We start from the raw sequence: 27,478 nt of genomic DNA on the forward strand, positions 1-27,478 counted from the left end.
AGGTGTCCCTCCACACTAAGTTTACCTACCGTTGTAGAATCTATAATAGTAGCGTTCCTTTTAGACGGGTGGCTCTCATACCTATATCTCAGCACATCAAACCATGTGCTTTGCTTAGATAAGAGGAATGTGGCTTCTTAGGTAAGCATTTTGGGTGACTTTGGTGTTTTGACTTCTGATAAAGAATAAAAGAATTTTTATTTTATTTCAGCCCGTGGTCTGGACATCCCTTCAATTAAGACTGTCATTAACTATGATGTGGCACGAGATATTGACACCCATACTCATAGGATTGGCCGCACAGGACGAGCGGGTGAGAAGGGCGTGGCATATACCTTGCTGACACCCAAGGACAGCAATTTTGCAGGTGACCTTGTTCGGAACTTGGAAGGAGCCAATCAGCATGTTTCCAAGGAACTCCTAGATCTGGCCATGCAGGTGAGTGACTGGACATACTTCAGTGAAAAAGCTTCACTATGCCAGAGGCAGGGAACAGAAACATGACAATAGCATTGGGCAGGCAGCACTTACAAGGTACAGATTGGTACTGTGAGGCATTAAAGCTCATCTGATTTGCCTTCTCCTTCTCTCAGCAGCATACATGTTGAAAAGCTATTCCTTTCTTGTGCTGAAATCTGTCCCTTGGATTTCTTCCTTCTTGCTGCATATGACACTTGTGAGCAATTTTACTGTCAAAGTTACTATTCCCCTCACTGCCCTTTACCCCAGTTTTTTCTGTTGGGGGCTAAAAATATATGATGTCTTTTTTAAAAAAGCATTTCACTACTTCTCAGACCTTTGACTACACTGGTTGTTGATCCAAAACTGAGTGAGGCATTCTGCTGAATTAAATCTTGAGTCATCTTGATACACACAGTTCCCAAATTGCCAGTGTATTTGGGATACATGTTCTGATAGTAGAGACTTCTGTGTTTTTCAGACTCATAGGTCAGCCTATAGAGCTGTTCACCCGTAATGCAGCTGAACTGTGGTCCTACTGCCCATGCTTCCCGCCCTGGGAGTAAAGGACCAGCATTTCAGGGGAGGGAAGAGTGGTGTTTCCTTCCCTCTCTTGGAGAGCCAGTCCTGAACTAAGGTTTTGAACCAGACCTATTTTGTCTTTGGCGTTTTCCTAGATCTCATTGTGTTTCAGGCTTCCTGTGTTGTCAGACTGATCAGCTTCTCTGATCAGCACCTTGCCACCTTTCTCTCTCCTGGGGAGCCAATCCTAAACTAAGTTTCTGAACCAGATATATTTGTTTTTGGCGTTTTCCTTGATCTCATTGTGCTTCAGGCTTCCTGTGCCCTCAGATTGATCAGCTTCTCTGATCAGCACCTTGCCACCTTTCAAGTACTTTTGACTGTAACTTGTGATAGTCAGATAAAGCTCTTAAGCTCCCCCAGAGATTTTATGTATAGATGATTGTCTGAGAAATAGAAAATAAATTCATTTTCCATGAGGAAGTTAGAAATAGCCAGAGGAATTGCTCTACATTTGAAGTGTATTGTAATCATTGCCCTTCCTGGAAGCTCTGAAGGAAGAAAGGAGCAGTGAAAGGAAGCCTTAGCTAAAGGCTCCTGACAGATCTGATGGATTAAGCTACCAAAAAGAAGTTAATCTGTGGTTCCTGTGAACAGTTCCTCCTTTGCTGTAGATACATTGGCTAAAGATTCTCCCTCCTGTTTAGTTTCCTCTTTGACTTTGTTCTCTTTCTCTGGGTGTCTCTTCCTCCCGTGACTTAACCTTGAATTGTGTTTGCTGCAGAATGCCTGGTTTCGGAAATCCCGCTTCAAAGGAGGGAAGGGGAAAAAGCTGAACATTGGTGGAGGAGGCCTGGGCTACCGGGAGCGGCCTGGCCTTGGCTCTGAGAGCTCGGTGAGTGGAGACTAGAGCAATGTCCTTCAGGCTGGTCCTGCATCTTTCATGACGTTAGGACTATTCTTATTTACCTGAGTCTCAGTGAGTTCAAAACGCTGTCATCTGCTGACTTGAGTCTGTACAGTGTTGGTTCTTAATGTGACTTTATATTAAAGAAGTAACTGTGTGTCCTTGACTAAGTGTGCTCAGGAAATCAGTGTAGATTAGCATTGGTTCTCAAAGTGTGGTCCCTGGACCTGCAACAAATGCAGTCTCATGGCCCACCCTAGACCTGGTGAATCAGACTCTGGAGATGGGGCCTAGCGGTCTTTCCACACGCCCTCCAGCATTGGCCTCAAGCCAGAGGGTTCCTCTGTAATTCAGCTGTATCTTGTAACTAAACGCACAAACAGTGCTACCCTCTCTGGGAAATTGGTTCAGATATGAGAGCTAGCTTTTCTCACAACCCAAGTAACAAAAGCTCCCCCTGCCTGGCTTTCTTAACTTTCTTGTCACTTTGATTCTTAAACCAAGGGAGAAAGCTGTCAGTCTGTGTGTCTGGATCACTGTAGTTAGCTCGGTATCTTGGTGAAGGAGTCTGTCCCCGTGTCACAGTGACGCTGCTGCTATGGATCATGCAGGTGATAGTGGTGATACCGAGCGCTTAGTATGTGCCTGGCCAGTTCAAGCAGCCACACGTCACCTCAGGCTTCACAGTCACTCAGAGTAAATACAGCTGACACACTGAGGCACCCAAGGTTACACTGGGAAGCATCGAAGCTGAGGTTCAGACTCTTCAGGGTTTGGATGTAGAGCCTGAGCAGTTAAGTATGTGCTGCGCTGCCTTGTGGCCTTTTCAGCTTTAACATAATTTTTGCACAGTTACATAAATGTAATGTTTATGCCTATAAATAATAACAGGTGATCAGCTTTGGGCATAATCTGACCTCATTTCTTACTGTTAGGGTGGGTTCTCAGAAATAGACTTACTGGGTTGAAAGGCATAAAAAAAATCCCACACCTATTTCAGCTCCCTCTTGAGTTTCCAGCATATTGAGGCCCTTCTGTGGCAGTAGGCTTCCCTGCTCACTCTTCCTTTCTCATGATTGTGTTTATTTTTTAGGACCGAGGAAGTAACAACAATGTAATGAGCAATTATGAGGCCTACAAGCCCTCCACGGGAGCCATGGGAGACCGGCTGACGGCGATGAAAGCAGCTTTCCAGGTGTGAAATCAAGCACTCGGGCAGGGGTGAGGGGCACTGGTCTTCCTGAGATGGCAGCTGGCCTTGTAGAGTAGATGCTGGGTTTCCTGAGGGCCTTCCGCCATTTTCAGTTCTGAATATCGGCTTAACTGCAGCTTACCTAGAGCTGCAGGTGTAGAGGCTGGACAAACCCCTGTTGCTGGTCATCTCCTTCAGGCATGCTCAGGGCCCTCAACCTAAAACAGTTTCAGTGTTCCCTCCCTGCTCTTAACAAACATCAAGGTGCCAAGGCTCTTGTAATCTGGTTGAGTGATTGCTATTTTTCAGCTGAGACAAGTTTGCTTCTGTGTCTCTTCTGTACCTCCAGTTAGCTAGCTGGGCCATTACATTTCTTAAACTTACTGTCTCACCCACTGCTGTTGTCTCTCTCTTAGTCACAGTACAAGAGCCACTTTGTTGCTGCCAGTTTAAGCAACCAGAAGGCTGGAAGCTCTGCGGCTGGGGCAAGCGGATGGACTAGTGCAGGGAGCTTGAATTCAGTTCCAACTAACTCAGCCCAGCAGGGCCACAGCAGTCCCGACAGCCCCATTGCCAGCGCCACAAAGGGTATCCCAGGCTTTGGCAGTCCTGGGAACCTCAGCAGTGCCCCGGTGACCTACCCTTCTGCCGGAGCTCCAGGGGTCAACAACAACACAGCTTCAGGGAGTAACAGCCGAGAAGGGACTGGGGGTGGCAATGGGAAAAGAGAGCGATATACTGAGAACCGGGGTGGAAGTCGTCACAGTCATGGAGAGAGTGGCAATCGGCATGGCGATAGCCCACGGCACGGAGATGGGGGTCGCCATGGAGATGGGGGTCGCCACGGAGAGGGATACCGCTACCCAGAGAGCAGCAGCCGTCACACTGACAGCCGCCGTCATGCTGATGGTCATCCTCACGGAGAGAACAGGCATGGAGGGGGCGGAGGCCGACATGGGGAGAGCCGGGGTGCCAGTGATGGTCGGAACGGTGAAAGCAGGAAGGAAAGTTTTAATCGTGAAAGCAAGATGGACCCCAAGGTGGACAGCCCGAAGGTGGACAAGATGGACAGCAAGACAGATAAGACTCCTGATGGTTTTGCTGTCCCCGAGCCGCCCAAGCGCAAGAAAAGTCGGTGGGACAGTTAGAGGGTATGTGCTGAGGTGTGAAGTCAGTTGTCTTTAACTTTATTTTTAGATTTGGTAACTAGGTGTCTCAGGGCTGGGTTGGGGCCCAAGGTGTAAGGACCCTGGGCCCTTAATGGACAGCTGGAGTTTGGAGACGTGACCCATTCACCTAGGGAACGTTTCAGGTATTTTCTTGGGAAGCTGCTTTCGTCTTAGAAGCAGCCAGAGTTGGCAGCTTCTTTTGGCTCTGGGTGAGTGTCACCAGGGGCAGTTGAGGATACCTTGGGAGAAGGGGCCTTACAGGGCACAAAACTCACTCTAGGTTTATATTGTATGTAGTGCATATTTTTTACTAAAGTGTCACCTTAAAAACATCAACAAAATTTTCTGTGGCCAGGCAGTCCTCATTTGAGGCTGGATTGATTCTGCAGATGAGTCCCTGGAGGTGTTGGGGATGTGCACTGAAGCGCTTCCAAACCTCTGCAGGGGAGGTGGGGGGAGGGGAGGGGCCTGATGCTACATGCGAGTTGATGCTCAGGTTTCCCAGCCAGGTTAGTGTCCAGCTCTGAGACGGGAAGCAGCAGCCTGCCAGACCCAGAGACCCTGCAGCTGAGGGGTAAAGGCGATCCTGGAAACAGGACTGCTCTGGGCCTAAACTGTTGATAAATTTAAAATGAAAAAAAAAAAAAAAACAAACCCAACAACAGCTTTTAAAGTGTCTTCTATTTCATTGTATTTTTTTTAACTTGCCACAATGGTAGAAAAATCTTTTGCTGAAATGATTTTGATGATTTTTGTTCTATCTTGTTTATAAAAGGAAAAGAAATATACATACTTCAAATTTTGTGACTTTGTGAGGGTTTCTTTAAGATGTGCATTCCCTTCTGCTTGCTCTAGTAAATGTTTTACTACTGGGACCTGTGGATTGCTCATCATTTCTACTTCACCATGAGTTGGAACATACAAGTATGTTCCTCCTGGTTTTATTCAGATGATAATGGGGGAAAGCTTGAGAGCCACTTGCCCAGGCATAGGGTGCAGTGACTGCCACTGTGGTGTGGAGCTTCCCTTATGATTCAGAAGTGGTAAGACTCCTTGCCCAGTGCCCCACGTCCTTCACAGAAGGCTTGTGGGCTCTGATAGAGCCGACGGCGTTTTTAGTGGGGCTTTGATGGGAGCCCTTTCTTCCAGTCGGTCAGTATGATGCCCCCTCAGTGCACAGGACCACAAGAGTGCAGGTAGCTGGAACCTGTCTTTAAAGACTGAGGCAGGCAAGGGCAGGGCTGGCGCCCAGGAGGCCGGAAGGAGCCCTGAGCCCTGCTCACCCTCGCACAGTCCCTCAGGCAAGGGCAGGGCTGGCACCAGGGGGCCAGAAGGGGCCCTGAGCCCTGCTCACCCTCGCACAGTCCCTCAGGCCCAGCGGCCCTGCTCACTTCCGCTTGTGCTTTTTCTTCTGCTCCTTCCTCTGCTGTGCTCTTTGGTCCTTCTTCATCCTCGAATCCACCACCTTGAAGTGACCTCTGACCCCAGCTGGCCGGCGCACTTTGCGGCCCACACCTTTTTTGGCTACAACATAGGTGACCTGGCGTTTCTCTTTTCCAAGCCCGGCTTTCTTGTAGAGACTGTAAGCGGAAGACACAGGTTAGAGGCTTCCTGCTGCTCCCTGGTTCCGTGCACCTTTGTGGGTGACCCCCGACCCCTCACCTTCGAAGCTGCGCCACTTTCTCCCGTTCTGAGATGTCCACCGTGTTAACCACAGCTTCTGCCTTCTTCTTAGTCTGCTCCAGCTTCTTGAGCATCTGTTGGGGGACCTCACAGTCAGACCAACCTCTCCTACCCCTGCCCAGCCCACCCAGCATCTCAGGCAGCCCCAAGCTCACCCTCCGTTTCTTTCTGGCCTTGGCCTCGGCCACTTTCTTGATGGGCCGTGCATTGATTTCGCGCCAGCGTTTCCGGTAGTGTTCCACTTCCTTCTTATCGACGGGCAACTGTCGTATCCTGTGCTGCTTTTCCTCCTGCACAAACCAGTCTGGAAGCTCCCCTTCATCCTCATTGAACGTGTACCTAGGTGAAGAGAACACCACATCAGGCTTTCACAGAAACCAACCCTCCCACCCCCTACCCAGGTCAATTCTTGTGACTTCCTGGCCCCTCACCGGCTGAAGGAGTCATCTATGAGGTCTCTCTTGGCTTTTTTGGAAGAAGCAATAACTGCACCTAGAGCAAGGCCTTCAGGGTCCAGGATCCGATGTTTCACTAGGGAGGGAAGCAGGTCAGAGCTCAGCCCACAACACCCACCTCTCCGGTGGCCTTCCCTCCCACTCAGTGCAGAGCTCTCACCTGGGTCCTCGATAGGCACCACCTCAAACCCATCATCGTCCTCTGACTTAGGCCCGTGGCCTCGCTTCTTCCCGCGCTGTGATTTCCAGCTGTGCAAGAGGGGAAGGACATGCACCCATGTCCCACCATAACCCACGCCACCCGGACCCAACCCTAGTTCTTAGTTAAAACTGCCTGGGGAACTTCCAGAAACCTTGCCCCTCGGGCTGTACTGCAGATCACTTAAAACAGAACCAACTGTATTCAGTTCTCCAGCTCCAGCTCCCAGAGGATGGGCCAGAACCACGGCTGCTCCTTGAGCCCTCCTGTCAGCCACCACCACTCACCTCTCGTCCTCGCTGCTGCTGTCACTGTCGGAGCTGCCATCGCGCTCTTCCACTCCAGGCCCAAGGGCGACCTCTGACCCCTTAGGAGCCCCCGCCCCCTTAGGGGCCTCACCCTGGCACGGGGGAGGCTTGTTTTCGGTCTCCTCGTTGGAAGGCGGTGGTGGCGGCTGCTGCCCCTTGCGACGGCTCTCAAACAACAGCTGGGCCTGACTGATCTCCAGGGCCTCATCGGCGTCGTCCTCAATCCCACTGAAGCCGTCCTGCGATGGGGGAATCGTCAGGCACCGCTCTCTGTCCCGGGGAATGCCAGCCCTGGTCTGTCTCGGCCCCTAGCCTCTGCTCACCTTGGAGAACCACAGGCTGGCCTGCTCTTCCTGCAGCACCGCCTTTTCCTCCAGTGGCACCAACAGTGGATTCTCTTCTTCCTCCTCTTTATCATCTTCCACTTCAGCAAATCGTACACTGTAGCCCCAAGGTAAGTGGGTGTGTCAGGGCCCTGGAGGGCTTGCTGCCCCCTACTCCCACTGAGGACTTGAGCTGAGGGTGCCCATAGACACCTCCCCAGACACACATACACACACTCCTTACCACTTTTGGTCCTTTAGACTCTGAGGTTCTTTGACTCCTGCCAGCTCCTCTGGATCGAGGTCACTATCCAGAGATGCGTCGTCGTCATCCTCACCATCTGATATATAGATGTCATCTCTTGGCAGGTCGGACAAAAATGTGTCTGCAGCACTCATGTCCCCCTGCGTTACCTCCTCTAACAACTGAGGGACAGAGACAGAGGTCAAGGGTGTGACAAGGAGCATACTGCTGTGGTCCTCCCTGTTCACCATCTTAGTTTAGTCTCAGCAACGCTAGAAAAACACTGCGGCAAGTACATTATCTTCTTTTATAGACAGGGAGGTGACGGGGTTAACTGTTTAAAACACCCCATCCTAGGCCACGTTACTCAGCGTTCTCTTCAATTAGTGGAAGGACCAGGTTTATGGAAAAGCACCCCATGGCCTAACTGGTGCCAAACTTTAAAATGTTTTAAAATCACTGGTTTTCAAATTACTCAGAAGGCACCTTATCACTGGGGAATATCTACAACTGTTGTTTCCATTGAACAAAGGAGCCCAGCAACATACATCTAACAGAAAGAACTGTTTCACTTATAAACCACTTGTCAACTCCAAAATCTGTTCTCATGGCAAAGACAGCTATTTCCTGACTTACACACCAGGAATCACACCTAACCATCTTTGTTTATTCCTTCCTAACACCCTAGTGGGTGGCTTCTGTTAGTATCTTTTACAGATGAGGAGACAGCATGCGAAAGTGGTGGTCCGCTCTAGGACCACCATGCTCTCTGGCTCCAGTTCAATGTGACCCGGCTGTTACCTTTCCACACAAGAGCCACAGAAGCTCATTTTATTTGTGATGCTGCTTTTACCAGGAAAAGCAGATTCTCTAGCATTCAGCAGAAAGCACTGTCCAACAGCCTAGTGCAGCCAGGTGCTGACTTGGTCTCAGCGAACTGAACAACACTGTGCCCCGCCTCCCTGAGGCGGACCCCCCAACATATGCGCTGGTAACCCAGCAACCCTGGCTGCATCGCCTATCACCTAATCTGGCAATGAGAGCCTTGTGGTTCTGATACTCTAGTTCAGCAAGGATAAATAAATCTACGTCACACTCACAAAGCTTCCTACCCTACCATTATTTTAGGTGTACGTCTCCTCCTGGTCCTTGAAATACAAGGCTCTTGTTTGTTCCCAGACTCCCCTCACCAAGTCATTTATGGGCGAGGACAGCAAGCACAAGCCATGATCATTCAGCGTACCGAACCAAAGGCCCCCACCTCCAAACACCCACACAGGTCCTCCCATCTCCTGCGTGGGCCCCACCCCGCCTCACCTGGTGACCCCGGATGGTACGCAGGGAGAACATGCCAGTCTCTCCCTCGTCTGCGATGGAAACCCCGGGAAGATCCATCTTCAGCTCCACGCGCTCCCGCTGCTTCCTCTGCTCACGCAGCAGCTTCTTCTTCTTCCTGAGGGGCCGGGTTGAGGAGTTACAGCTGCCCAGCTCTGGAGATTCCCTAGCCAGGCCTTCACACTCTCCTGCATCTTCACCCACCAAGGGACTCGGCCGAGGTGGTCCCCCAGGTCCCCTCACCTCTTTAATTCTGCCACCTCCTGGGCCTTCATCTCTGCCAGGGTCCGGTTCAGCTGCTCCTCCTCCTCCTCCTCCTGAGACAGCTGTGGCCCAGTCCCAGCTGCAGACTCCTCCTCCTCTCCTTCCTCTTCCTCCCCGGAGCTGAGGCTGACACAAGTGTCCCAGAAGCTGGTTATCTCCACGGATGCCTCCTGCCAACACCCGCTCAGCACCTGCCCTGGCTTAGCTCCCTCCTCACCTGATGTCCAGGGCCTTTGCTTGCTCCTTCAGCTTCTTGGCCACATATCGCCGAAGCTTCGTTCTCCAGTTCAGCAGGGACCTGCCCCAGAAATACCATTCCTTACCCTACTGTCACCGTCCCAACCTCCTCCTGGTTTACGTCCATACCCCAAACCTCACGTGTGAGCCTCATAAGTCCAAGGACTCAGGCCCCGACCCCGCACCTCTAGCACAGCAGCATCCTGTTCCCCAAGATCCAGCATCATGTCCCTCCCAGGCCTCCCCGCTGCCCTCGGGGCTCCCAGAACTTCCGCCCACCCCCAGCACGAACCTGAGCTCCTTGCGCCCCAGCACTTTGATGTCCTGACAGCACACTCGAATATCCTCGGTGGTGGCTGGATGCTGGGCCAGCTCGTCGTCGTCTAGTGAGATCTGTTTGGGCAGGGGAGGAGTGGGGAGATGCTCAGGCCCTGTTTCCAGGTCTCCCCCACAGCCCTCGAATCCGGGGACTCACTTCACTGGCTTTGGAGAGGAAGTCGACAGGGTTGGCAGCTCGGAGGAAGTCAGTGACGGAGGTTCGGTGATAGAGAGTGAGGTCGCCCTCAGCGTAGCCTTCAGCCTTAAGGGAAATAATGGAGGTTGAGCAGTCAGTCCCTTCCGGGCTGTCTGTAGGACCCACCAGGCCCAGCCTCCCCCAGGTTCCAGGACCTGAGAGTGGGCCCACTCCCCTAACACACCTTTGGCTTCTTCTTGGTCACCAATTCTGTAACGGTCTTGGCCTGAACTTCAACTTCCTTGAAGGCAAACTTGGGGTCAAAGAATTTACTGTCAACCTTGTCAGGAGCCAGGAAACCTAAGATAATAGGATTCATGAGCAAGTGTGCTTTGGTAGGTAGGAGACTGAATCAAGAGAACAAATGAAGTTACACCCACCCTGGCAGACTACAAAGATCTCCGCAGATTCATGACGAGAGGCTTGGGGCTTGGTGGCCTGGACGCGGCGGAAGAGCTGCTGGAAGATCCACAGTAAGGGCTGATAGTCACGGGAACGGAAAACCTTTGTGATGAAGCAGCCACCACGGCCCAGAAAGTCACAAGCCAAACGCAGAGCCATCAGCGTCAAATGGGCTGTGGGACAGAGATGGTAAGCTGAGGACCTCTGCAGCCTGAGAGGGCATGCCCGCCTCCACCCTTATCTCCACGTCCTCTGACCCCGGCACCTTGTGAGTAAGCATCATGGGCCCAGCTAGCCCCGACATTGGGGGCCCCATCATTGAGCACAACATCAACCTTCCAAGTTTTCAGCTCCTTCCTCAGGGCCTGCAGAGGAGGAAGAGATTACTGCAACTGAAATACAGACATGGCTATGAACTGAATCACTGGTTCAGCCATCTGTCCACCCAATCATTTGTTGAGTGCCTGCCACAGGCCAATTCCTGTGCCGTGGACAGGGAATACAACGATAAGCAAACCTATCTGTCCTCATGGAGCTTAGTTTATAGAGAACCTGCTGGAAAGGATTTCATGGAAATCTCTGCACTTCCTCTAATTCCAAACACCTCTTTCCTGAATAAACAAAGGCTGGATGGACACACTGTCTTTTGGGCCTTGTCACAGAGATAATGTGTGGGCACTGCTTAGGGCATGGTAAACATGAAAAACGTGTTTTCAGGGGCTCAGGGTGGGAAGAGGGATGGATGCAGATGTCTACTTATAAAAAGGATGGGAAAAAGAAGGTTCCTATTACCTGCCTACAGCGTTCTGTTGTGATGTCCTCCTGGAGGGTCACCACATTGGGAAGAGGCTTGATTGGGACCAGATCCACTCCTGGAAGAAAAGAGGGCAGAGGATTCCAAAAGGCTGCCTTGAGCAGGGAGGAAGGAAATGCAGAACCACAGTGTCTCACTCTCCCACCCCCCGGGAACACCTAAGAGAGCCACCGGTCACTCACCCACAATAAGGCTGGATACAGGCATAAACTTGGCAGCTACTTGCAGCCTGTAAAAAAAAGTAAAGATTAAAATACCCTCGACCACCTCTCCCTCTCCCTTGACAATCTGATCTCCCACCCTTAGTGTTGGGAGTCTCTGGGACCTGGGACCTTTTGCTGCAGTGTTTGCGGCTGAACAAACAACTCCTCAAATAATAAAATACAAACAAACCACAAGTGACTAAAAATAACTGTATGCATGGCCAGCTGGGGTAAATTTTGGACAAGATACAAAAGACCAAAAAACAAACAAATCCACTGCCACCTATGAAGAGCTAGGAGCAAAAGCAGGGTCCTGCACTTGCCCCAACACTCACCATCATCAACGGGATGAGCAAACCACTGAAGCCACTCCTAAGGCTGGGCTCCTAGACACACAGCAACCCTCACCCCGTATAAAGAATCAGCTCACACCCCTCCAGGAGCTAGCAACCAAGGGAACGTGTTACTTGTTCTCACGCCCTCCTGCTGCAGCAGGGGCCCCAGTAAAGCTTTGCCTGAATTTCCTGTCTGGCCCCTAATCAATTTCTATTGATTGGGGAAGGCAAAGAACCCTGGTCTGGGAAAGAATGAAGGCAGGAGAAGGGGACGACAGAAGATGAGATAGTTGGATGGCATCACCAACTCGATGGACATGAGTCTGAGCAAGCTCCATGAGTCGGTGATGGACAGGGGGGCCAGGTGTGCAGAAGTCAAAGAGTCGGACACAACTGAGCAACTGAATGGAGCTGAAGAACCCTGGCCAGTACCAGCCAAACGTATGTACACGTTCTAAATCTTCCCTCCTGAAGCTTACAGTTCTGGGGAGTACAGAAATTTGAGGCTGGTATTACTGTATCCCTCCCGCCCCTCAACGTCAATTCTCAGTCATCCAAGGCTGGAACCCAGAAAGTTTCCATAAGGAGCGTCAGGTGCCAGGTGTTACCCACCATCCACCCGGTGCAGCGCACAGGTCCAGCAATGCTCGGGCTTTTTGCAGAAATTGAAAGCGGCGATTCAGCTGGATCAGCTTGAAAGCAGAGCGGGAGCGGTAACCTGGAGGCGGCGACAAAATTCTGTAACAAGGTCCGCGAAGCGCTTTCCCAGCGCGATTTCTACGGCCTCCCGACCCACTACCCCTTCTGCGGAAAAGAAACTCAATATTCGGAAAGCGGGGCGAACCGACCGAGGTCGGTGGCTCGCCTGCTCTGACAGCACGAACCCTGACTCACCGGTCTCCTTCGCCAAGTGATAGAACTTGTCCCGCCGGCTCTTCCCGACTTTGCTCTTTTTGCCCATGGTGTAACGTGGGGGCACCACTCAAGCGGGAGAGAAAGCAGAAGTTGGAACGTCTCTTCCCGGAGCACTAGATTCCGCCTTCCGTTTCCCACTCACTGTCGCGGAGACACTCGGAGTCTTACTCGACACCACTCACCTGCAACCAGCACCGTTTTCTCCACCTTGGAGAGGCACATGTGGGCAGCAAACGTACTTCCGTTTCCGCTTGCGTCGCTCGCGTCCCGGCTCCAAGTTTTCCGCCATTTAGAGCGTGGCCACAAATATTTTCCCTGTAATCCTTCCCCAGGTTTTATAAGTTGGAAGCTGGCACCAGGAGAAATGGCGCCAAAACCGAATTTCTAGGGAGTAACTTTAGGAGTTCTGTGCCTTTTACACCAAAGATCCTGACCTAGAGTAACCCCGTCCCTCCCCTCATGTCCCTTGTTATTTGTTACCGTCCGTCCTCACACCCCGCCCACTGACCCGGAACTGTTCTCTGCCCGAGTCTTTGGTACCCCCCCACCCCGCAAGCGCCGGCTTTGCGCCTGCGTGCCAAAGCGGCTCTGATGCCGGCGGTCTCCGCGGAAGAGGGAAGATGGCGCTTGACGGACCAGAGCAGGTATGGCGGCGGCGGCCGGGCGGGGACCGGGGCTGGATGAGAAGCAGGTGCGATCCGATGTGGGCAGCCGGCCGGGGCCAGAGGGTCGGGGGCGTCCGGGGTGGGTGGGCCAGTCTAGACTGGGCCCTGCCTGGGACCGGATCTGCTGTGTCAGCGCCGCCCGCGGCGGGTCACGGCAGGGCCGGGAGTGGAAGACCGGGTGGAAGCCGATTGAGTGAGGAGCGGTGAGAACAGCGGGAGCGGTGAGAACCGCGGGAGCGGGAACCCACTCTTGCGGGATTCGGGGGCCCCGTGCTTCCTGCTGGCTGCTCCTGTACAAATAACATCTCGGGATTGTGTAGCGTTCCCTGATGCGCTGTTTCTTGATCCTCCTGAAAGTCTTAAGAGGCAGGCGGCATTCTCATTCTGTTTTAGTCTTAAGGAAATGGTTGTGAAGAGATGGAGTGAGGGACGAGAACACAAATCTTAAATCTCCGAAGTCAACGTGGAAATAGCTTTATCCTTTGGCTGTTTAGCCTTTTGGTTAATAATTACACTGTGTCCTCAGATGGAGCTGGAAGAGGGGAAGACAGGCAGTGGACTCCGCCAATATTATCTGTCCAAGATTGAAGAACTCCAGGTGAGAACGGACTTCAGAGGTCCAGAGGGAGCTAGAAGGGGGATGAGCAGATCTCTACAAATCCATGTAATTCCACTGCCATGCAGTGGAAAAATTAGTATTGATGACAAGTTAATAGTATAAAATATATGAAATTAACTGTCTCATGTTCCCCTGAAACCCCATCTTTTTGAAGATAATTAATATTCACAATTTCTTACACATCTTCAAGAGTCAAATTTTAACATAAAAGTACCCCCCAGCCAAAAGTCGTTCCTTTTAGAAACCCAAATGAAACAGTTTCTTGTGAAGAGAAGACACAGGGTCAGGAAATGACATTTATCAGAGAAGGGTTGGGGCAGAGTGAGAGAAGAATTCAGGAGTCTGGAAAATGCTGATTCCACGGGACTGAATGAAATGAAACTGAACAGCCCAGTGCTCTAGCCTAGAGAAGCAGCAAGGACCACAGAAATAAGGAAAATAACGTAAACTGGATGGAGGCGCGCCACAAGGGAAAATTCTGAACTTCAGGTACATTTGTGGGTATCCTATTTGGTTTGTCATTTTTGAAATGCTTTACCTGTATGACAAAGGTCTATATAGTCAAAGCTGTAGTTTCTCCAGTAGTCATGTACAGATGTGAGAGTTGAACCATAAAGAAAGCTGAGCACTGAAGAACTGATGCTTTCGAATTGTGGTGCTGGGGAAAACTCTTGAGAGTGCTTTGGACTGCACGGAGGTCAATCCTAAAGGAGATCAACCCTGAATATTCATTGGAAGGACTGATGCTGAAGCTCTAATACTTTGTTGACCCAACATGAAGAGTCAACTCATTGGAAAAGACCCTGATGTTGGGAAAGACTGAGGGCAAGAGGAGAAGGAGGCGACAGAGGGTGAGATGGTTGGATAGCATCACTGACTCAGTAGACATGAATTTGAGCAAACTCCAAGAGATAGTGAAGGACAGGAAAGTCTGGTGTGCTACAGTCCATGGGGTCACAAAGAGTCAGACACAAGTTAGCAACTAAGCAACATGTGCTTTCATTTGTTCCTTATGTTAATCCTGAAAAGAGCCAGGATAGGGGTGCTATACCCACTTTCGGTTTTGTAACAGATCTAGACCTTTCTCATGGTTTTCATTGGCTTTACTCAGCTGATGATTGCCAGCAGTGGGGCTGGAACTTAGGATTCTGACTCAGAAATCTTCTTCAATACCCAAGTTCCCACTCTGAGAAACTATGTTAATCAGCTGTTACCTTGTCTCCATTAGGGTTCCTAGACCAGTTTTAGACAGACAGCTCCCCCTACCCCGCCCCCGTGGTGGTCCTTTGCTCCAGAGGCGCTCTTGGAGGACAGGGTCAAGGTTAAAGTCATATTGGAGAATCTGAATGGGGATTGCAGGTGCCCTGTGCTTTCCTCACTCAGCTCATATCAGCCTATGAGGGTCTTGGCCAAGATTTTAACCTCCTCCTGTTTTCTACCCTTTGCTTCTTGTTCTCCAATAGCTGATTGTGAATGATAAGAGCCAGAATCTCCGGAGGCTACAGGCACAGAGGAATGAGCTTAATGCAAAAGGTGAGGAGGGAAAGATGGGAGGGCTGCATGGAGGCAACTGGTGTGAGCTCTGAGTGTTCCGTGTCCTTGAAGCGAGTCTTCACCTAAGTGCCCATTGCTTCATTTCTCTCTTGAGTTTCATTGTAATCTCCTTAAACACGTGAATTCTAGACTTTGAGTCCTTCCCTTCAAAACTTCTGATTGATCATGGTGTCTTGCTTTCCATTTAGTTCGCCTGCTGCGGGAGGAGCTACAGCTGCTGCAGGAACAGGGCTCCTACGTGGGGGAAGTAGTCCGGGCCATGGATAAGAAAAAAGTGCTCGTCAAGGTAAAGGCAGCAGGACCCGGCACCAGCCACCTGCCTCTGCTTTCCCGTACCGTTGTGCGCTGTGAGGACATTGTTCTCACCTTAGTGTAAGATTCATGGGTCTTCTGGGTGAGGTTAGTGATTTGGTAACTGTCAGGGACGGTCATGCGCCCTTGCTTCTGTAGGTACATCCGGAGGGCAAGTTTGTCGTCGACGTGGACAAGAACATCGACATCAATGATGTGAGTGCAGCCCGGGAGTTGGGAGGTGGGGGTCAGCTCTCACCACACCACTTCCTAAACCTCTGTCCCTTGCCCAGGTGACACCCAATTGCCGGGTGGCCCTCAGAAATGATAGCTACACTCTGCACAAGATCCTGCCTAACAAGGTGGACCCGCTGGTGTCCCTGATGATGGTGGAGAAGGTGCCAGACTCAACTTACGAGATGATTGGTGGACTGGACAAACAGATCAAGGAGATCAAAGAAGTGATCGAGCTGCCTGTGAAGCATCCTGAGCTGTTTGAAGCACTGGGCATCGCGCAGCCCAAGGTGAGCAGGGCTTCTGTGCCGGGGCCATGCTGCTACTGTACACTTGCCCCAGCCGGGTAGACTGGAGCTTGCTTCCACTGGTCCTGCTCACCCAGGGGCTGGGGGAAGAGACGCTACCAGGCCATCAGATAGTTTGAGTATAAGCTCCAGAAAGGACTTTGACATTTACTTTTTTATCTCTAACGTCTAACGTGAGATCTGGCACAGTGCAAACACTCTATAAATGTTCCTTGAATGAAACATGGGGGCCAGCTTCCTTCCCTGAGCCCCACCCTTGCTCTCTAGGGGGTACTGCTGTATGGACCTCCAGGCACGGGGAAGACGCTGCTGGCCCGGGCTGTGGCGCATCATACAGACTGCACCTTCATTCGTGTCTCTGGCTCTGAATTGGTACAGAAATTCATCGGCGAAGGTAACTGTGGTCAGAAACATGAAACTAAGCGGGGGTGAGGGGGCGGAACTCGTTGGCTTATTGACACCCTGCTTGGTCTCTGCACAGGGGCGCGGATGGTGAGGGAGCTGTTTGTCATGGCCCGAGAACACGCTCCATCTATCATCTTCATGGATGAAATTGACTCCATTGGCTCCTCGAGGCTGGAAGGGGGCTCTGGAGGGGACAGTGAAGTCCAGCGCACTATGCTGGAGCTGCTCAACCAGTTGGATGGCTTTGAAGCCACCAAGAATATCAAGGTACGGTGGGGTCGGCTTGGGGAAGGACCAAGGGAAGGCCCTGGGTGAGGTGCAGCCTGCCTTAGGAAGGGCTTAGCTGACGCCACCTGCTTTGTCCACTCAGGTTATCATGGCAACCAATAGGATTGACATCCTAGACTCGGCGCTACTCCGCCCAGGGCGCATAGACAGGAAAATTGAATTCCCACCCCCCAACGAGGAGGTTTGTAATAAGCAGCATTGGCAGCAGCCCCAGCTGTGGCGGTAGGCCCTGGGCTTAGGCTTTTCCCCTCCCATCGCTAGGCCCGGCTGGACATTTTGAAGATCCATTCTCGGAAAATGAACCTGACCCGGGGGATCAACCTGAGAAAAATTGCTGAGCTCATGCCGGGAGCGTCAGGGGCTGAAGTGAAGGTAACAGGAGTGCCCAAGGGAAAGGGGGCAGAGGCAGGAAGCACTGGGTTCAGGGCACAGCGGCATCTCCCCCTTCTTTCCCTGCTCAGGGCGTGTGCACCGAGGCTGGCATGTATGCACTGCGGGAGCGCCGAGTGCACGTCACGCAGGAGGACTTCGAGATGGCAGTAGCTAAGGTACAGGGCCACGCCTTTCTGCCTTTGCTGGTGGTGACTCTAGCAGTGGGGTCGGGCACGTGTTCACTGGGTCTCTAACTCAAATGTTCTCTCTCCAGGTCATGCAAAAGGACAGTGAGAAAAACATGTCCATCAAGAAACTATGGAAGTGAGGCAGACGTCCTTTGTGTGGATCCCTCAAATAAAGCTCTACCGGTCAGGACCTTGAGGACTCGAGTCTGTTAATCAGCAGCTGCACTGTTCAATCACCAGGTCTAGGTACCACCAATAAACAAAGATTTATTTGGAAATTTCCAAACCTGCCAGAAGTGGCGTTTGCCAAGCCCTCGGCCCACCCTCCTTAACAGGCTCCAAAGAGCAACAATAGTCCTCCCCATCTCCCACTGCCCTCCACCGAGCACACACACACCCACGCCTCAGGCCACGCCAGAGAATTAGGGTGCCCTCTCCCTAGGAGGCGTTACCCTGGGCCCAAGAACTGGGGTGACAGCCCTCTGGCATCGCAGGAGATGATGGCGGCCAGAGCCGCTTGCATAGATTGAGAAAAGAAAATAAGGGACCCCCCAAGTAGGGCTCCCTGAAAACCCCCAACACACCCCCATAAAAAAAGTGGCTCCCGCATAGAAAATCCTGCTCCACAAATAGTGCAAATAACCCGAAGGAAAGGAAATTACCAGCAGCAAGGCTGGGCTGGTAGGAATGGCAAAGAACTTTGGTTTGGAAAGGCTAGGAAGAAAGGGAGCCATGCTCCTCTTCCTCACCCCGCTCCCTGGAGCCAGCGTGGACACTCGCCCCAAGGGGGTCTGTAAACAAGCAAAGCCAGGGGCCTCTGGTTCCAAAAGGTCTCGGTTAAAATGTCAAAGCAGAGCCTCCAGGTCCTTCTCAGGCCTGCCTGCAGGGGGCACAGGAGGCCTCTCGTGAACCCAGTTAAAGCCAATGTGTAAGTAAGAAGGCTTTGGAGGACCAAGCAACAAGGAATCCTATCACTACACTTAAGAAACTAAAGCCGGGGAGCCGAGGGTAACTGGAGATGCCCCTCACCCCCTCGTTATCCTACGTGTCTGTGCCCCAGAGGGTGGTCCCCTTCCAGGCTGAGGGCGTGGCTCCAGGCTGGGAAGAAAGGAAGGGGTCCCTGAGCAGTTAGGTCAGGCGGATTCCCAGCACCTGTTCCAGTTCCTGCCTTCGCTGCTGCACCTGGAGCAGGGACAGACCAGTGGCTCAGGCCCGGCTGCCCACCCTGCCCTCCGGTATGCCCTCCAGGCCAGCCAGGGCAGAGCCGCCTCACCTTGGCAAAGATGTGCCTCCCTACTGCTTCCTGGGCCCAGGGCTGGTGGTAGAAAGCTGCTCGTCTCTCCTCCTCCGGGTTCCCAGTCACATCAGTGATGATCTGTAGAGCACCAGGAGCAGAGCTGAACGCAATTCCCACCCCTGAGCCAGAAGAACGGTGCTGGGGACAGAACCCCCAGAGCTTAACGTGGGATCATCCTCAGGAAAAAGGGGCACACCTTGAGGTCCCGGCGCTGGGAACGGAGCCACTCCTGGATGAAGTCCTGGGGGTCAGTGCTAAAACTGAGCATGAAATCCCTCTGGGTCTTCAGCTGGTTGATGGACTCAATAGTCTCGTGGATCTGGGCAAAGGGGTACGTGTCAAACTGGCTCCCACCCCGACAAGGTCTGCTTCCAGCCTCAACCCCAAAGGACTCAGGTCCCATCCCAAGGTGCTATATAAATGGAAATGCCCGACACCTGCCCATGCTCACTGGGGGCCCAGAGGAGGTTGGGGCCCACCTTGACATCAAGGGAGGCGATCTCCTGCTGATTGGTGGTAGAGGCCAGAAAATTGCTCATCTGGGCCTTGAGCGGGTCATCCACCTCCACGTCAATGTCGTAACAGGCTGTCTTCTTCTGGTCGTTAGGGTCCACGCTACACGGCACACGGGAGAGGGAGCTACTTCCCTCCCGCCCGCCCGGGGCCAGACCACACACACCCAGGGAGCAAGAAACCAAACGTGCTGCTTTGCTTTGGCTTTAATTGAAGTCAAAGGCAAACCCCTGAGAGCAGCGTTCCTCCCTCTTCCCGTTTACCTGATGACGTGGTTGATGACAATCGGGTCTGGATGCTGCAGCAACCCTGCCAGCTTCATGGGAATCTCAGAGAAACGTAGTCGGCCACAGCTGAAGATCTGGGGAGGGCGCCAGAGGGTCGGTGACGCCCTGGTGGGCACATGGGGAAGCGGCCCGTCCCGGGGCGGTGTGGCGCCACAGGCAAGGCAGGCGGGGGCTGGAAGGGGAGGGGGCAGTGTGCCTGCTTACCTGGCGGAAGTAGCGGTTGCAGTTGATGTACTCGCGCTCGTGGCCGTCCTGCAGCTGGTTGTGTTTGATGTAGAGCCACAGGGCCTGCATGATGGCAGCCCTCGTCTGCGTGTGCACCCCCAGCAGCCTCGCCAGGCGGGGGTCCAGCTTGTACTGTGGGGGCTGGCATGGACAGACGGGAGTCAGAGGAGGGAAAAAAAAACCCAAAGCAGGCTAGGGCAGGGACAGGAAGGGTTTCCATTGGGCACCTGCCCCCGCCCCAGATGACAGTCCCCGTGAGCCCAGACGTGGCCTCAGGGCACTCGTCACCTGATGATCCAGCATGAGCAGGAGGGTGCACTTGACGTTCAGGTCTCCAGGCCGTTTCACCTGGAAGCCGTCTGTCTCCTGGGTGGTGGGCATCCGGTGCCACTGGCAGGAGGAAGGGGAGTCAAGCTCATCACCAAAGGGGCGGGCAACATACGCACCTGGCCCTGCAAGGGGACTGAGGCCATTCCTCTGCCCGCCGGGCACGGCACCCTGTGCTCCCAAGCCCCAGGCCCGCTCTCACCTCTACCAGGTGGTTGTCTGGCCCATACAGTTCCTTGTCCAGCTCGATGACGAGGCTCTTAAAGAAGGAAGAAAACTTCCGCTTCTGTTTACTAGGCTGGGGATGTAAAGGGGGTGAGACAGGGGTGCCACTGAAGGTTCAAGCCTAAGCCACATACTAAGCCCCGAACAGAGGAATATTGTTTCAGTCCTAAAGCTCAGGGTACTGAGGATTCTCAGGCCCTGAAAGAAGCAGGGAAAAGTGAGACCTGAGGCACAGAAAGGGTCCCTAGGCAGCCCCGCTGTCAGCCAGTAAAGGACCGGAATTAGCAAGGGCACCCCTTCCTCAGGACACTCTATCGCCATCTGCAGGAAAAGCACTGTAACAACCACACAAACCTCCCACCTCTGGACTGGGTGCTGTGCCCTCTCCCTCCAGCAGGATGACCCGGGAAGTGCCCAAGTGTCTGGCCCAAGTCTGAAACCCACATAGACCACTGCCCCTCCAGACACCTCCTTCCCCAACTCACATCATCCAGCAGTTTTCCCTCTACTCGGAGTTCCCAGGAAGCCACCTTGTCCCCTGCGGGGGTTCCTCCAGGGGTCCCTGTGGTTCCTGCACTGTCACCTTCTGCCTTGCTGGGACTGAATGTATTGGAAATATAGATCCGCAGCTTTCGTTTTTGCTAAAGAAAGACAACAGGTTAACTAGACAGGGACCAGCTGCTACCCAATCCTCCCGTCTGAACTCATTTCACACCCATAGAGTGCTATGGGTCAGGCCCCTAGTGAGGCCCTGGGAACTGGGCGAGGAAATCTCATCCCTCACCTTCAAGGGACTCACAACTTTATGGGGAAACATGCAGTACCAAAAGGTCCAATACAGGGGCATCGGTGGTGTGACAGATCCACTGAGGGTGCTATCAGAAGTTGCTGGCTCATAGTTTAAGTGAAACCCAAACACTCATCGTGGCTACAGAATATCGTCTCCCGGAAAGCCTCCACCATTCAAGGAACTGTTCTCTAGATAAAATTTCTCTAGGGACGGGGAAGAAGACAGGAACTATCCTCATCTACCCTCCAGCTTTGCCTTTCAAACTTCTGACCATGATGTATAATATTGTTTTAAATTATGATCCAGGATCTGCACATATATGCAAATATATGAATCAAAAATGTCGTAATTCCTTTGCTACTGTGAAGAATGATCATTTCTACAACCCTAATGTTCCATTAAAAACAGGCTGGCCTCACCACATCAAAGCAAATTCATGCTAAATGGGCTGTATCCTATAGTGTAAAACATCCTGCTCTAGCCCATCAGAGACGCCCACTTGGCCCCTGGAAAACAAGCCCAGGGAGGGGCAGAGAAGCTTGGCGAGGCCCAGGAGCGGCTGGGGCTGCACACACCGTCAGAGGCTTTTTGATGGCCTCCTGGATTTCCATCCGCTTTCGAGCAATGGTCTGGTCCAGCTTCCGTTCAAAAGCCAAGAGGTCCATGTACGCCTGAGACTCTGGGACAAGCTCCCGAATCTGGAAGTGTGGAGGGAGCAAGGATCCATCAGCTCATTTCAGCTGCAGCTCTGGCTCCTTCCTCACTTCCTCCCTCACCCCAAGGTGAGGGGAGACTGAGTCCACCCTCAGCCAACCAGCCCTTGGGTGGGCCTCTTAGGCCCTCTCCCAACATACTCACTCGCTGAGGTAGAACTTTATCTGCCATCTTCCTCCTCTTTAACCTAAGAGGACAGAAACCCAACGAAGAGGTCAATGGTCCAAAGGACCTCCCCGCCTCCCCACCTCTCCAGTCCCCAGGACCTTCCCAAGACAACCAGGAGTCTTCCTCAGTCATCGCAGCTCTTAGGACACACGGAAACCGTGTTACTGCCAGAGCTACGCTAGATGGGGTAGAAGAAACAGGAAGGTCTTACCCCCGGCGCTGGGCAGGCATCGGGGGCTGGGCCTGAGGCACAAGCAGGCGTTTTCGGAATGGGTCCATCATGGTGGGTGGCATGCCAGGTCGAAGTGGAGCAGCTGTGCCAAAGGGGGAGCCGGCAGGGGGTCCCACCTGCAAGCCAGCCATGGGCATCCGGCTCCCTGGGGACATGCCAGGCCGCTGGGGGAAGTGAGCCAACGGGGGTGCATAGGTCAGGGGTGGGGCCCAACGGGGCCCGTAACCCATTCCTTCCATCCCTCTCCTCGCCCGGGTCCAGTCCTGAGCAGCACACCACGGGGCCGCCGAGCCCAGGCAGGAGTGCCAGGAACAAAGGGGAGCAAGCGCCTGAGAGCAGAAGTGTAAACCACACCTGCCCCGCCCCCTTCAACCGCCCTGGCAGCCGTGCCAGCGAATGAGGCCCGCAGAGCCCAAGGGGTGGGAGGAGAACCCTGCCTGCAGGGAGAAGGGCCTGGGGGAGTTTTTCAGGGCCTATTGCCACTTGCAACCACCTTCTGGCCCCAGCAACACTCTGCCCGGCTCCCTGGACCAGCCAGCCTCAAGGCTCTCAGATGGTCCCACCGAGCACTCCATCCTCTCCTCCCACAGCTTGAGGCAGAAGCCAGGGGCAGTGTCGTAGCCAGGCGGCGGACTGTGGCTGTGATGCAAGCAGGCTGACGGGGCACAGCCCCAGTGCCCGTCCCCAGTCACCGGCCTGGTGGTGTGACTGAGCAGGGAACGGCAGTCCAAAGGGCTGGCAGGCCCATCGGCAGCGGCACCGCAGGTGAGCAAGCTGCAACAGGATGGCTTGGAGCCTGTCCCGACGGGTGGGGGCGGCCTCAGGCAGAGTACACAGGCCATCTGGTCGCCATATGGCCCCTACTCACCACCCAGAACTGGACCCTTCTCTCACCTCTCTGCTGCCCAGCCCCCAACCTCTAGGCCTGAAGACTCCAAAGGGAAGCTGTGGCTCCCCAGTGGTCTGCGGAAGGGAGAGCAGCTGGCACCTGGCCTCTGCCTGCGGTCCACACGCCACCTGGTGGCTGGGGCTGCTTGGCAATGCCAAGCTGGAGAATGGAGATAAGATTAGCCTGGGATGCAAGGATCAAAGTCTTAGGATCAGCAGAGGAAGCTGGGTAGGAGGTGGCTTCTTTCAAAACCTGCAGAAGGGATTTCCCACTGAGGTCCGGCTCCCCAACATTACTGTGGAACCCACTGGGGAGGAGCCCCCACCCCCTTTCTTGTGGCTGCTGCTGCCTGCAAGGCCTGTTTGGCAGCTCTGCCTCGCACACACTGTCCCTGGCAGCTTCACAGGGCTGGCCCCAGGGCCCAGATTATGCAACCAGCACAACCAGCCAACCAAGCCAGGCTGGGTGGGGATTCACACCAAATCAAAGGACCCCCCCGCCCCCCCAACCCCCTTCCCTGCCAGCATCACAGAGATGAGATTCCTACTCCAACTCTTCATCCCGCACTCATCCCACGTTCTCACCAAGGACGGTCAGATTCTTGACCAGAGGCAGACACAGGAAAAGAGAAACACGACCCAAAGACAGGGGGAGGGGAGAAGGAGGGGGGTGGGAAGGAAGCGTTTGGGAGGATGGGGGGCCTCTGGAGTCCTGCCACAAGTCTCCTCATCAGGAGGAGGCTCCTCTGAGCTGTGGAGAGGCAAAGACAGCCTGCTTCTCTGCCTTAATGAGCCAGAGCTACACAGCTAGAGATGCTAGAAAAAAAAAACTCAGGGTGGCCACAGCTGAGAGCCCAGCCCCCTCACACCCTAGACTCGAGTGTTTCCCACCAGCGCCTGAGCTGAGGGGGTGGAACGACTGAGGCAGGGAACCTGCAGAGTGGGAGGTCCTGTGCACCACGAAGCCCGCCTAGGCAGGTGCTCCCGGAACAGGAAGTCTCAAAACCAGGTGGCACAGGCCGGGCCTGGAGGAAGCCTGCGAGGCCCCCCAGCTCGCCCAGGGCCCCAGACTTCTCCCAAGGTGGGAAGGGGCCCCTGGAAAGGCGGCTTACAGTTCCTGCAGTCCCAGCTGAGCCTGGCCAAGCTCCACACCTGGGCTCTGAAGCACCAGTAATTCCTCCTCTTCTAAAAAACAACCCAAGACTTTAAAAAAAATTTAAAAAGAACAGAGCCCTGATCTCTTAGGCTCCCTGACCCCATTCCTGCAGCAGGGATAGGGAGGCCTGGCTCCACGCCCTGAGCCTCAGATGTGAGCAGTAACCTCCTCTCCCTTAGCCCAGCACAGCCCATGTCCTCAACCGGACTCTGGATCCACCACCCAGGACAGCAGGGGTGGGAGGCCAGTCTGGCCCCTGGTGCCTCTGAAGGCTGGGCCTAAGGACCAAGAAGAAGAGAACCTACCTCTGCAGACATACAAAATATTTTCAACTCTCTGGCGTGAACCCAGCAATCTCTGTTCTTTGCGGGGCGGGGGGGGGGGGTGCGGGGGGGGGGAGCGGTGTAGTGTTTGTTTTTTATTTTAATATTATGTTTTCTTTAAGCTCCTTAGTAGACCGTGACCCACAGCTTGAAACACTCTGTAAAGAGGTGGGGTCATCACTTCCCTGCCACCAGTAAGCTCCCCTATTTGCCCAACGTGGGCTTGAGAGCCTCACTCCTGCAGCTCACCTCACATGCCCCAGCAGAGACACACCCCCTGCTCCTCAGATCTCAAGTCCCTTCTCCCAGAAGTCACATAACTGGACTTGGAAAGAGGCCACATAGGATCCTCCTTGAAGTCAGCAGACATGAACTGGGCCCTCCCTCCCCCTACACGTACACACATGCCCCTTCCCTGGAGGAGGAGGAGGCCATGAGAAGCTGCAGGGGAAGCCCAGGGAGGCAGAGGCTCCGTGCCTTCCTCAAGGTCCCCTCTCCTGGAAGCCTGGGGTACCCAGCCAATTAGCTCAGCCTTGCCACCAGTCCAAGGCCACTCCCTCCAAATCACTCTGGAATCCGTCCTCTCAGGGCTTTCCCCAGGCTTAGGAAATTAGAGAGGCTCCTATCTAGTCCTTGGAGCCTTCCCTGGGGCCAACAGCCCCCAGGGAGGCTCCTCAGCTAACTCACCTAAGAGCTGGAATGACAGACCCAGGGATCCCTCAGTGACACCCTGGGCCCATGAATCCCCTGGAGTGAGAGAAAGATGGGAAAGATGAAAACCAGCTGGAGTCTTGGGGACCAGGTCTGTCTCTGTCAATAGCCAGATCCTTGGTTCAGAGAGAAGAGGGAACATGAGGTGCAAGAAGGAAAAATCACCGTCCCAGTGAAGCATCTCTTCACAAAGTGGGGACCCAGGGCTCCTACTATATGAGGAACCACTTAGGGGACCTTTACCTGGGTGCAAGAGGGAAGGGAGACATGAGAATCTCCCAGCTGCCCTGAGAGATTAGCAAGACTTCCGTGTCAAGTGCTGGGGCACACAGATTGGAATATGTTGTTGTTTAGAACCTAAAGGCTAATTAAAAGTGGAGAGGAGGGCAGCAAAAAGGATGAGGGCAATTCCCAAGCATTCTGGGGAGAAACAATGAACTTGGGGACTGGTAAGCCCCACCCCCAGTGTGAGGCTGAGTTCCTCACACACTGACCCCACAGTTTCTCCATGGCCTTTGAAGCTGCAACCCGAGAAGTCCTCTGCAAAGCCAGACCCAGAAGGGGTCAGACAGAACCCTTTGAGGCAACTCTCTGCAGGCTCCTCCAGCCCCAGACCAGCAGTACTCAGTGGTGCCTCTCTGTTCCTCCAGACTAATCAACTCCTGGACACTATGACACCAGGCAGAAAGCCAGAAAGTCTGTCCAGAATGGGCTAGGCTTTCCTCCTTCCTCAGGCCTGTCCACCACCCTCTCTGATCTAACCCAGAGGCATCCCTGTGTGAAGGTGCCAGGGCTTGGCCCAGTAGTAGATTCCCCTTGCACGGGCTGCAATCCCCATCCTCTGCCTTCTGTGCCCCTGGGAAGCCAGGCCCTTTTTCCTCCTCCTTAGCAGCTGGGAGCCATCTCAGACACGCTAAAACTCTGCCAGTTCCCAACTAGGGGGAGAAAAAAAAAACCCAGAGCAGACTTGGAGTATGACCAAGACCAATGCAGGGTAACCCTGCTTTCTCAATGAGGGCTCTTTCCCAAAACTTTCTCATCACTTCCCAGGACCCTTTACCCGAGAATCTATACTAGATTTCTCATTCCACCCGTCCACAACTCACTAGCTTCGACTACGCCTCCATCTCTCAGTTATTCAGAATCCCCGTTCCAAGGAAGACCCCCAGACGCTCCCAAATGGTTCAAACCCTCCACCCGAGTCGCTCTTACCTTCTCCCTCAAATCCTCCACCACCACCTGGCCGAGCCCGAGGGTCCCTGCCCTTGCCCCCCACCGTGCCCCGTGAAATCCGCATGCAGAGCTTCTGTACCCCCTATTCAGGAGGCTGCCCCAGGGCCCTCACTAGAGGCCCCCAGCCCCGGGAGTGCTCGAGGCGGCGCCCGCCCATCCGCCCTCCTCACCTGGTACTGCGCCGCCGGGCCCGCGGGGCCCATGGGGCGAAAGGCAGCGGCCCCGGGGCCCCCCACGCCTCCAGCCGGCCCAGGCCCCCTAAGCGCCGGTCCGGGCAGCATGCCGGGTCCCGCTGGCGGAGGCGGCGCTCCCAGGGCCGCAGCAACCGCGCCGCCGCCAGGGCTCAACGGGGGCAGCGGGAACCCGCCCGCGCCACGGCCCGACATCGCTCCGTCCCGTCCGGCGGTGTCTCGGTCCGGACTCCGGGCTCCGCGCTGAGTTCGCTCCGCACTCCGTGCTCCGGGACTTTCCGATCTAAATTCCGGGTTCTGGGTTTTGTTGATCCGGATTCCGGGCTTTCCTAATCCAAGTTCGCGAGTTCTTCAGAAACCCACTTTGGGGCAGGGCCGATCTTGATTCCGGTCCTGCCCGGAAAATTCCGGATCCGGGATCTGCTACGGGCCCCCTGCCTCCCCGGCCTCCGGAGGTTTGGCCGCCAGCGTCCAGTTACCCAGAGGCGGTAACTAACTCCCTGCCCCGCCTAACCCAGCCCAGCACCAAGCCCCGCCTATACCTAGTCGCCCAATGCGAGGATGTCTCCTCAAATCCCGCCCCTCGCGAGACCCGCCCCCAACAGGCACCGCCCCTAACCGCCGAGCCCCGAAGCCCCGCCCACATCCCTTGGGTCGGCCCTCCACCGGAGGGGCGGGAGCGGAAGCTGCACACGGAAATGCGGTAGGGGGGTCAGAGGTCGAAGGTCAGGAGGTAAGAGTATGGTGTAAGAGTAGTTGCTGATTTCTCCTCGGTGCAGCCGAATCCCCGAGGT

General features: G+C 54.0%; 4 protein-coding genes across 5 annotated transcripts in view; 2 read left to right on the forward strand and 2 right to left on the reverse strand.

The window, feature by feature from the left end:
- Positions 1-5,124, forward strand: part of DDX42 (DEAD-box helicase 42) — a 35,344-nt gene extending 30,220 nt beyond the window's left edge. For both annotated transcript variants that reach the window (XM_069541699.1, XM_069541700.1), the window contains 4 exons: positions 212-438; positions 1,766-1,876; positions 2,982-3,083; positions 3,497-5,124. In XM_069541699.1, coding sequence (XP_069397800.1) covers positions 212-438; positions 1,766-1,876; positions 2,982-3,083; positions 3,497-4,228 — 1,172 coding nt within the window. In that variant the 3' untranslated portion in view covers positions 4,229-5,124. The remainder of the gene's footprint in view (positions 1-211; positions 439-1,765; positions 1,877-2,981; positions 3,084-3,496) is intronic.
- Positions 4,916-13,616, reverse strand: FTSJ3 (FtsJ RNA 2'-O-methyltransferase 3). The gene is made up of 20 exons (XM_069541702.1): positions 12,460-13,616; positions 12,178-12,283; positions 11,210-11,256; positions 11,006-11,085; positions 10,479-10,578; positions 10,192-10,386; positions 9,996-10,111; positions 9,773-9,877; positions 9,590-9,690; positions 9,278-9,358; positions 9,040-9,186; positions 8,779-8,914; positions 7,462-7,643; positions 7,218-7,335; positions 6,874-7,133; positions 6,548-6,636; positions 6,364-6,463; positions 6,088-6,271; positions 5,912-6,006; positions 4,916-5,829 (listed from the first exon to the last, which is right to left on the reverse strand). The coding sequence occupies exons 1-20, from the start codon at positions 12,524-12,526 to the stop codon at positions 5,637-5,639; spliced, it is 2,502 nt and encodes an 833-aa protein (XP_069397803.1). The 5' UTR covers positions 12,527-13,616; the 3' UTR covers positions 4,916-5,636.
- Positions 12,632-17,594, forward strand: PSMC5 (proteasome 26S subunit, ATPase 5). The gene is made up of 12 exons (XM_069541750.1): positions 12,632-13,124; positions 13,672-13,743; positions 15,228-15,297; positions 15,507-15,604; positions 15,769-15,825; positions 15,903-16,133; positions 16,419-16,545; positions 16,633-16,823; positions 16,927-17,025; positions 17,106-17,216; positions 17,306-17,392; positions 17,491-17,594. Exons 1-12 carry the CDS (start codon positions 13,101-13,103, stop codon positions 17,542-17,544), a joined length of 1,221 nt encoding a protein of 406 aa, XP_069397851.1. The 5' UTR covers positions 12,632-13,100; the 3' UTR covers positions 17,545-17,594.
- A 57-nt stretch (positions 17,595-17,651) lies between these two features.
- On the reverse strand, positions 17,652-27,278 carry SMARCD2 (SWI/SNF related BAF chromatin remodeling complex subunit D2). The gene is made up of 13 exons (XM_069541707.1): positions 26,664-27,278; positions 22,162-22,346; positions 21,927-21,969; positions 21,644-21,766; positions 20,764-20,919; positions 20,256-20,351; positions 20,015-20,116; positions 19,706-19,867; positions 19,478-19,575; positions 19,181-19,316; positions 18,898-19,020; positions 18,678-18,779; positions 17,652-18,586 (listed from the first exon to the last, which is right to left on the reverse strand). The coding sequence occupies exons 1-13, from the start codon at positions 26,877-26,879 to the stop codon at positions 18,533-18,535; spliced, it is 1,596 nt and encodes a 531-aa protein (XP_069397808.1). The 5' UTR covers positions 26,880-27,278; the 3' UTR covers positions 17,652-18,532.
- Positions 27,279-27,478: the final 200 nt, after the last annotated feature.

This window comes from Ovis canadensis, chromosome 11, assembly GCF_042477335.2.
Source record: "Ovis canadensis isolate MfBH-ARS-UI-01 breed Bighorn chromosome 11, ARS-UI_OviCan_v2, whole genome shotgun sequence".
NCBI lineage: Eukaryota > Metazoa > Chordata > Mammalia > Artiodactyla > Bovidae > Ovis > Ovis canadensis.

Bases quoted from the DNA above. Each gene is read 5' to 3' on its own strand.
- FTSJ3 (XM_069541702.1), bottom strand. From the start codon at position 12,526: ATGGGCAAAAAGAGCAAAGTCGGGAAGAGCCGGCGGGACAAGTTCTAT. The intron at 10,387-10,478 runs GTGCCGGGGTCA...TCTGTCCCACAG, and splicing joins CCATGATGCTTACTCACAAG to CCCATTTGACGCTGATGGCT. The intron at 5,830-5,911 runs GTGAGGGGTCGG...TTCCGCTTACAG, and splicing joins AAAGTGGCGCAGCTTCGAAG to TCTCTACAAGAAAGCCGGGC.
- PSMC5 (XM_069541750.1), top strand. From the start codon at position 13,101: ATGGCGCTTGACGGACCAGAGCAG. The intron at 15,826-15,902 runs GTGAGTGCAGCC...TCCCTTGCCCAG, and splicing joins AGAACATCGACATCAATGAT to GTGACACCCAATTGCCGGGT. The intron at 16,134-16,418 runs GTGAGCAGGGCT...CTTGCTCTCTAG, and splicing joins TGGGCATCGCGCAGCCCAAG to GGGGTACTGCTGTATGGACC.
- SMARCD2 (XM_069541707.1), bottom strand. From the start codon at position 26,879: ATGTCGGGCCGTGGCGCGGGCGGGTTCCCGCTGCCCCCGTTGAGCCCT. The intron at 19,868-20,014 runs GTGACGAGTGCC...TGTCCATGCCAG, and splicing joins TGCTCATGCTGGATCATCAG to CCCCCACAGTACAAGCTGGA. The intron at 18,780-18,897 runs GTGTGCCCCTTT...GGTGCTCTACAG, and splicing joins CCCAGCGCCGGGACCTCAAG to ATCATCACTGATGTGACTGG.